This window comes from Mizuhopecten yessoensis, unplaced genomic scaffold (assembly GCF_002113885.1).
Source record: "Mizuhopecten yessoensis strain PY_sf001 unplaced genomic scaffold, ASM211388v2 scaffold3627, whole genome shotgun sequence".
NCBI lineage: Eukaryota > Metazoa > Mollusca > Bivalvia > Pectinida > Pectinidae > Mizuhopecten > Mizuhopecten yessoensis.
The window spans coordinates 1,238,056-1,248,109 of record NW_018405139.1 but is presented as its reverse complement, the minus strand read 5'-3'; the positions used below and the strand labels follow the sequence as shown (position 1 = coordinate 1,248,109).

The 10,054-nt window shown below is 33.3% G+C and overlaps 1 protein-coding gene across 4 annotated transcripts in view; it reads right to left on the bottom strand.

The window, feature by feature from the left end:
- Positions 1-1,288: 1,288 nt before the first annotated feature.
- The window catches only part of LOC110447859 (nucleosome assembly protein 1-like 1), a 24,591-nt gene continuing 15,825 nt past the window's right edge, over positions 1,289-10,054 (bottom strand). For 3 of the 4 annotated variants that reach the window (XM_021493809.1, XM_021493811.1, XM_021493810.1), the window contains exons 14-16: positions 9,032-9,055; positions 8,026-8,079; positions 1,289-4,263 (exon numbers count right to left, since the gene is read on the bottom strand). In XM_021493809.1, the coding sequence (XP_021349484.1) occupies positions 4,225-4,263; positions 8,026-8,079; positions 9,032-9,055 (117 nt within the window). In that variant the 3' untranslated portion in view covers positions 1,289-4,224. Of the gene's footprint in view, positions 4,264-7,957; positions 8,080-9,031; positions 9,056-10,054 lie in introns of all 4 variants that reach the window. The other variant, XR_002462645.1, reaches the window with a different exon arrangement.

The following is a 10,054-nucleotide window of genomic DNA, read 5'->3' as shown; positions in this document are numbered from 1 at the left end:
AGTCATGTATACTGAAATTTAGACACAGAACTCTGCAGGACTATTACTATAGGTCACTGTCACTAGAACACACATTCATTAATTGTTAAGATTGGAGGCTTTCATTGTTACAAATGATATTCCCTGATGATCAGATCAGTTGATGTGTTATATATTATATATATAAAAAAAATGCTGAATGAAAATGATGAAACGAAAAAACCGAATACATTACATTTGTATATTTACAGAAAGTACAAGTGTCTTATCACACATCATTGTAACTTGGGGAGATAAATTTAAAAAATCACTTTTAAATGTTCTTAACTGCTAACCTACTCTTCACTTCCAAAGATTCTGCACACTTATCCCCAAAAGCTTGATAGTACATTGGAATTGACAAAAGCCGTAGCTTCTGTCAATCCCACTTCAGCTGTGAAGAGTGATGATGTATAAATGTATGCATGTATGAGACACGTAAACAGTGATTAGTGGGAAAATGGCAACTAGGTAATAATTTGACTATAAAACAAGGAAGTCACCAAATAGTGTGCCTACCTATTAATACTACAACAATAATCAGAAATCCTTTTTTATCAGCTTTGTTCTCATTATTCTCTCTCCATGAAGATAATCTGAATTCCCATTTCTCCTTTTTTCCAGATTTAAGACATCTGGTCAACACACTGTCATTCTTTTGTTTACAATTACCACATGAAAACATTTTTTTAAATTTTATTTCAGAACTATTTTGTTGTTTGAGCTCTTGTTCTACACCTATCTTAGTATCTAATTGCTAGATCAAATACTGGATCTCCTCCAGTAAAATATGGTAGGAAAAGTCAACAATATGCATCGAAAACGTCTTGCCACATCAAACTCGGCTAGCAACATATCTTAAGACTGCAAGACGCATGTTTTTACTCCAAGCTGTGTTTATTTACGATATGTTCAACAGTAACAAATCCCCCTCTCCCCCATTTTTAAATTCATCAGTACTGGAAGCGGAATATTGAGGTAAAACAAAATATCTCTGAAACTACCTGTACTGTGGAGAGCATAGCAGAGGTAAAATACAGTAAAGTTTTACATGATCAACCTGGCCAGACGGTTGTACCTGGACTGTGTTATTCAACTGAAGTATATTTACAAATTATTTGAAATTCTTTGCTAAAATTACATTAAGAAATAGGATTTCTGCAGTTGAAGACAAAACACACAAGACTGTGCAGTAAATCTCCAGATAGATCTGAATAAGGTTAACAAGATGATTATATGATAAGTAAGGAACTTTATGATGCAAAAATTATTCCCATGACAATGTCAATGTGCTTTTAATATAGTACAATTTCCTCAATCACATAAATTGTTTTGTAATGTTTAATAAGCAATATCATTATGCAAACAAATGCCCTTTGTATCCATATCTAATCAATACTGTCTTAGACTTTATAAATAATGAGCTCAAAAACGGTTAAACAGCTACTGCAAAAACCGGGACGGGTACTGATGAAAACATACCATGCCTTACTTGTAAAGCTTCCAGACAGGGTACAGTTATTTTCTAATACCATAGGGGCTATTCCATAATTTATCCTAAGGGGGAGTTGGGGGGCACCTGTATCAATACATTAAGATTGGTTGTGTTAAAGCAGGATCCGATTCCTTCTAGTAAATCACAAATGTTTTTTTGTTGGTGGGGGTTCAAAAAAGGGGGTCTCCCACCCCTCCCCTCCAGGTAATTCTGGAACAGCCCTTATTGTATTAGGATGCACCAAGCTTTCAATCATCTAGTGTACATTTGAATCAGTAATTAAACACCACATACATTGGATGTCTATTGTTTGCAAGTCTTCATTCTCTTTAAAATTCTGATCAGTGTACAAAGTCTGCTGGTCCCAATCACTTGTGTGCAATTTTGTCTTTTACAGTTTCCATCAACAAACATCAAATATATTTTACCACTTAAAATATCACAAAAAAAACATGTACCTCACTGAACAAAGCTGTAACAATTTTTTTTTTTTTTTTTTTTTAGATTTCATAGCAGAACTGATACCACTAAAATTTCACGAGTTCATTCATTTTATTACTACTAATAAACTGAAATCAAAATTTCGGATGGAAAACAATAGCAGTCAGAACAGAGAAATCATAATTTAACAACATGCACGATGTACTAAATTTTCGAAATGCCAGCTTAACAACCAAACGGGAGAGTACCGACTAATTAAACATCTCTTGGTGAAACAGAATATATTGTAGAAATCTGCATTTACTTAAAGTGTGTGTATGAATAGACTGAGCAAATCACCAACTAAGAATGAAACCCCCCTGACAAATACAATTTTTCGTTTCGTTATCATTTTGTTTCAAGGGAATTAAAATTTGAAGACATATTAAAGCGGAAATCTTGCATAAATATTCTAAATATTCTAAAAGGAGACAACGATGTGATGTTCCTCTTGTTTTTACTGTACAACATTCATGCAGATATCCGTTAAAAGCAAATGTATTGTGGTCATAAATATAAATCTATTCACGGGAAAGATTAGAGGAAAGATGACAGCTGAAGTTGGAGATTTAATGACCGACAGTAAGGCAAGTAATGGCTGTGGGCCATTTTTACATGTGATTTCCTCGGAATTAAACACATTAAATTTTCTAATACTTGATTTTCAAAAAAGCTTGAAATTTTGAAGAAAGTAAAATCGCCATTTATATATACATATAAAAAAAAAATCAATGCATGAATGATGTAGTGTCAAAGACCCTTTTGAACATGATCAATGTTTTATATCAAACAAGCACATCAGTGTATGCCTACATACTGCGTACACTATCGGAACAAAAGAACAAAGGAGCAATAATTATCAAGTAGAGGGCTATTCCAGAATTTATTGTATAGCAGGGAAAGGAATTGTGTTGTTTCGAAATTTACAGGATCCAGGCAAATTTTTGCCAGAGGATCAAAAAATGTTAAGGATAAATGCATACTCATCTTAAAATCCGACAGTAAATTATATACATAAATATTTCAAAACATAGCCCTTGTATTTTTTCAGTTGATGGAGTCTCTGAATAACTGTGAACCCTTGCTGTACAATTTATTTTTGAATAACCCTAGATACTTCAGTAGTACTGGGCATGCTACAATAACAGGAGTAAAATGATTTGTTTTTCAAATAAGAACATTTAATTTAAGCACACGAGATCCAATTCTTCTTAATATGTATAAAAACAGCTATTAACTCCTTCAACCCTGAAGTTTCATAATGAACTATTCCAACCTTTGAATTTGGAGTGTTCAAATGTGTCTTCAGGGGTGAAGGAGTTAAGAAGTGTGTGTACTTAACCTTCCATTCCATAATACTTAGCTGTAACACAGTTACAAAGAACTGGGGACAACTTCATATGACTATATCCAACAATACAGCAAAATCTTCACTAAAATAATCATAATGTCTTACGCACAATAACTACATAGGTAGATTTGTCATCTCACCTGATTTGAATGAGTTATGTAAGAAAATACATGATTTGATAAGATCTATACACCAACATTTTATTTGTATATTTTTAAGTCGTCATTACCTCCAGTCCCGACATATATATTTTTTGCAGCTATTTCAACGAAATATATTGAAATATCATATCACATTTATATCAGGAAGTTGATAAACAATTTTGTAATTTTCACACAATCACGGACGACTTACAAGTGTTTTTATTCTTGTCTTTACCTTCACAGAAAGTTACTTCTAATTAATCCCTTCAAAAAGTGTTAGCTACTCTGTGTTCACAACTTATAGAAACAACAAAAAGATAATGAAATACATACAATAATTTTACCGTCATTGGGAAAAATAAAGTGGTAGAGACAAGATATGCAAAAATTAAATAAACACAGAATAAACCGTTCTGGGGAGACATGTACAGGCTAATATGTGAGGCAAGGTGGGTCATAGAGGAGCAGTTCATGACAGCACAGACGGCTGATACGCCAGCCACAACACACCAAAAAAATCAGCCAAGGTCAAGTTCAACACAGGTGAAGGTCATTCAGTACTAGCAAAGGTCATTAACAGTTCTTCAAAACTAGCGCAATCTTGCATCACAGAAGAGTTTTTTCTTTCACATAACTGTTTGTATAAATTGTTTAGTTTTTTTCTCTCAGTACTTTCAGAAAATTCATCTGAAGAATCCTGGAGTGTTTTGTTTATTTCTGTTTTGCACTGTTATAAATCACTGTTGTTTGCACTCTTCTGGTTTTTGAGAATCAGCCTGCAAAGAAACAGAGATGAGGTTACTTGAGAAGCCTTTTATCAACACCTATAAAAAGAAAATGACATGGCAGGTTTAAAGAATGATGTAATATTTCTGTTTATTCATGGTTATCTGGCTTCACAAAATTAAAAGAACTGCGACATGTTATGTATGCTGACCAAGTCTCACATATATAGATCTTCAATTACACCATTAAAAACCAAGTCCTTTTTTTTTTTTAAATTCAATCCTATAATTAATAGCATACAAATTAATATTAAATCAACTTAATGTTGCATGCATTTTACACATTCACTCAGTTGTACAAATCTGAAATCTCATCATTCACACAATACAAATCTGGTGTTGACAATTACAAGGTGACTGCACACAATGAATGGACAAATTCATGCAGGTATTGTTAAAGGAGGCGGTAGTACTCATTAACTGTGGCATGACAGAGAGCCGGGTCACATCAACCGCACTGTTACGCATCGATGAACAACTGTCAAAGCTGTTCGACAAGAAAACCCTAGCACTGCACTCTACCAACCCCCAACAGATCTGATGGCCTTCAGGGAGACAAAAAACCTGACATCAACATGACAAGCAGAAGGATAAGAAGACCTACAGCCATCATTGTGAAATGTTGTGTTCAGTGCACCAAATTAAATCACATCAAATATTCAATCATCAATTCTGCACTTATATTATTTCAGGGACCCCCATCATCCTTTTAATTACTTATTGAATCATTTCTTTTGTATGAATCCAGTAAAACTTTGTCTTTTCACGTATGATCAGGAAGTTCCAGTGTCATGTTAACATTCAACATTAGGAAGGTTCCGTGTCACTTTCAAATCAAGAGAACATAAATTTTAGTCTAGCTCAATGTTTTTCATACGTAAAGTAAACCATTAAATGCTTGTTCTTTGTTTATGGCTTTATTATATTTGTACAGGTTTTTATTTTCCCCAAACTTGTGCCCTGAATGTCAGTGCCCATACTTGCACAACTAAAAGTCGGTGCCCTTCTACCTTTTTAAATGTATAATTAAAACTCATTGCCTTTCCGTTGTAAGTTGACTATTGTAGGAAATACAATGGCACAACTAGTTTCAAGGAACATAACAGTGACAATGAACTGCTATTCTATCTTAAACAAATCATGGAATATCAAAATTATATTGATGTTATTTGGTTATTTTAGTGCCAAGTTTTTACTTAAGTGAACACTGCACACAAACACACAGCTCAGTGTATAAACATGTATGTGCAAAGTGCAGTGTCAATTATTTGAACATTAAAAGTTACATGGAAAAACATTCAATAAATGACAATTAGAACTGAAAAGAAATTAAGATTAAATGTGGGTCAGGGGAGACAACTCCTTATTTTAAAGGTTGGTCTATACGCAAGTAATAAAAACGAGTTAAAACATTTTTTCTACAAAAAATTACACTTTTTAAAGGAATATCAGGATTATAAACATGGATGCTTCATTTCAAAGTCTCAAGTATCATCTTTATAAATAGAGCATCTCATTATATCCTGTTTTATCTAAATATTTAACTAAACCATGATCCTTCCCTGAAAATATTTATCAACAATATGTATTCAAAATTAGATCTTTAAAATTCCTTCCATCTCATCCCATTTAAATGATAACCTACAATCGGTCAACAGGACTAAGTTAAACCTATTAAAACCCTTTTCATATTTTATTGGAAAAGTTTTGTGGGCTATAATAAAACCTATCATTAATCCCATTTCCTCATCATTTAACTTTCAAATCTACTGTGATATTGATTAGTGTTCTCCTGTATATTGTTCACCAGGTTTTAAAACTTGTGCTTTATCTCAATACACTGTATAATACTTGAGGTTTTGAAATCAACAGAGTGGGACAGACATTCAGTTTTTTATAGGTGGTTGGGACGATACAAAAATCAAAAGTTCATGGGATGAGTTGAAACAAACCGAAAATGCAAATGAACACTGCTTTCTCCAGCTGTCTGGAGACACAGAGTGAGTCCTGTGTATATCACACTCCCACTGAGGGCGCTGAAACAAGGTTTTAAATCAATGTGCTTCAAGATTTAAAATAAATCTGTATATATCTGATAGTGTAAAGATATCAAGCAAACACCAAAACAGAATGCTCCCCTACTTCATTGCTATGCTTTTCAGAGATTTACAAAAAAACAAAAAAACAAAAACACTTTGAAATATACTGTTCACATAACATTAACAAGAGGCCCCACAGGGCCTGCAAAGCTCACCTGGACCGCAATTGTGTGCAAGCGAAGCATAGTTGTTTGTGAAATAGATCAGCTTACCAAACCCAATGAACAATATAGAATATAGAAGATAACTCTTAAATAAATATTAGAAGCATGCGAATGGTGCAGAAATTGTGATCAACTAACAGATGAATTTTGTTTTCAAAAGCTGAAAAAGTTACTTGTTAGGGTGTCTGATGTTTCTCACTCTTAAATGTAATGTCCAATGTACATTGAACACATTTTAAACCACACACCAGGAGCACACTACATATTGATGGGCTGTTCAAGATCTGTGCAGGGTACATACATCTACATCATACACAATATCAACAACGGTGCCAGCCTAAGCTCTCCCCATGCAGAATATATAACACAACAAGATTGAGGATACCCGCTGATGTAGACCAATTCTCAAGAGGTTGGTAATAGTGCTCGTTCCAATACATTTGCCATACAGTGCAAAATTTCAGATTGAATGTAAATTGTATTGAAATAATTAGAGCAGTCTTTTCAGTCTACTAAAACAGTAACATTACTGTAGATATGTGTGTTTGTTTCAATCAGTGATGGATTATTGATGCATGTGAGTGGGAGCTAACACTGATATCCCCCTCCCCCCTAAATTACTCTACAGACAAGGACTTTACTTCAAAAGGAGCAAGTAATGACCTTAAGTTGAGGTGATAATACAAGAGCAATTTCCGTGTATGCTATATGGGGCTATATAGTTATAGACATCAATTGTAAATCATGATATGTATATACATCTTTTTCTAATTACTCTTATGTATAAATACTGATGAAAAGTTTAACAGATATCTGTACAACAGACTAGTTAATATGAAACACTAAAGAGGACATCTCATTCAATTCACTGCACTTCTACATCCTTTCTTGCATGTGTGTTTGTTTGTTTGGGTTTAACGGCCCATCGACAACTGTGGTCATTTAGGGCCATGGTGACTTGTTTATTTATTAATTTAAACAAACATGATGCGAGTAGCGAAGAAAAAAATCAGATAACCTAACGACAGCATACAGATAAAAAATATACATGTAATACCTTGATCTTAATGACCACTTTGTATTTGCATGAATTATCAAATATCAGTATCTCGCACACATTTTGCATCCTCTATATCACCTGTGTCTCGATGTAAATTAATCACAATTTTCATGTGGAAGATCCTTCTACAAACTGATCAAAGTAAAGTGAAGGGCTTTTGAAAACACAGCTAAATAATAATAACACTACTTAACAACAAGTGTTTGTGTTTGAGAGAAAAAATGATCGTTTAAAAGATTTTTTTGCGAACCAGTCCATATAACATCGGATATTACCAACCTGCGAGGTTCCGTCTACATCACAAACACCATTCACCATGCGGAGAACAACCATCGAGTGCCATAGTAGGTATATTAATTTACCTGTGTGTATGTTATGCACATGCACGGAAGCATGTGCATATGACACAAGAGAGGTCACATCAATTTACCTGTGGGTTATAATCAGGGTCTGCGTCCTCATCATAATCTCCCTCCTCTCCATCCTACAGAGACAAATGGCAGTCAGTCACTAGCATGCAGGAGAAGCTTTTAACACTGCTTTCACACACGAATTTAAGTATACAAGTTTTAACACTGCTTTCCTACAGGAATTTGAGGATTGAAGTTTATTCCTTTTTTTTACAACAAATTTTACATGAATATGAAAGACTAGTTTTCACTGAAAGTTACATGAACATACACAGCAATGCACACAAAGATATGTGCAACGCCATACTACAGTATTGGAATTCTTTTTCCAAGTCAAAATAACTTTGTTATGCTCAGAGAACTACACCTTCCCATGATACAAAGTAGGAAATATGGAAATATGTCTAAACTTTAACACTCAGCATCAAACTTTACCAGGCAATTTCTAATTTCCTCATTAATGCTTGTATACCCCTTAAGCTCCTCCCTCAAATATAAAACCATTGATCACTTAATTATTGAAAAGATTTCAGAATACATTGTACCACCATCCAACCACTTTTGTATATTAATTGCCTATCAGCATCACTGACAACATTAAGGCAAGGGAATACTACCATGATAAGAGCCATGCAAACAAAAAAGGCATTAAGGAAAGAGAATGCCAGTAAATAATAGCCAGGAGAGGTACGCATTTTCTTGCATTTTGAGTTACATGTTCAGGCTAGATCTTATGAACATGTGATAAAGTTTTAATTATTGAACTTGTATCAAAATGTAGAATGAAAATTATATTTGAAAATTTTACTTTTGCAAGATCCATATAACATGCACAAATTATAAACAGTTAATGAAAGATGTCAAGACTTTGACCAAATTGTAACTTGAATGCTATTAAAAAAGAAATATTTATGAATGAATTTCTTCCAGTTTTGTACATAAGAAACGTTTTTTTCGAAAGCTTTTTGATTGTTTCATTTTAATTACTAGGTAATTTTATAGTTGGAATCGTAATAAGTCAATTACCTCTTCCTCTCCTTCCTCATCAAACTGAAAACAAAACAAAATTCAAAGAAAGATCAGAAAATGTCCACAACAACAATCACCAAACAATATTTTTTCTAAAGAAATTCTAACATTTGGCAATAAAGAGACAAAACAATTTTCAGTTTAATATAACAAAGGCGATTTCAAAGGACCACTTTGAACAAAAATTAAATTTTCCACCTTTGAAATATATTTAAGAAGAGACTTCGGAAAATAGATAAATGGGTAATAACTGACTTGTGGAGTAGGGCAAGTGCTCAAATGCTGAGCGATGGACAACACTGATTAAATTCTGGAGGTCAACAGACCAGCATTAGGAAATTGATGTCTGATAATGAACTGATCAAATTAAGAAATCTGGAAACTGTCCACTATCAACATTAAGAAAATTAATAATAACCTCCTCAGAATTGATGTCAAATCCATGTTTTGCCTTAAACTAATTAATAGTTGAAAAAAATCCAAAAACTTCAACTAGTCAATGATTAACGGATGATCGATTTAAAATCCAGATAAAAGCTTGATTTAATCCATTAAATGGTAATTTGTTAAAAATGTTTTTACTTTGTTCTCATTATTGGGACACTATAAAATACATGTAAAAAATATTACATCAATTTTCTATTACAAAAAAACAAAACTTTTTTGGAGTAAATGAGAAAAAAATATGAAACAAGAGGCCCATGGGCCTTAACGGTCACCTGATATATTTATACAGAGAGTTGATTTTTGTTTTTAACATGAACAGAAATATTATTCAAAGTGACAAAAAACAATAAAACCACCTTATTCAATATCAAGCATACAGATTTCAGACTAAAAAGGATTTGAAACTAGCACCTCTGATTCTAAACAAGGAAAATGAAGAAATTTTAGCACACTGACTCCCTTGAGCCCCACCCTACAGCCCTTGGGGGTAGGGCTGGCTCAAAATTTTCAAAGTATCAAACTGTCAACTCAAGGTTATAATTCCAATCAAGTTATTAACATGTAATATTCAAA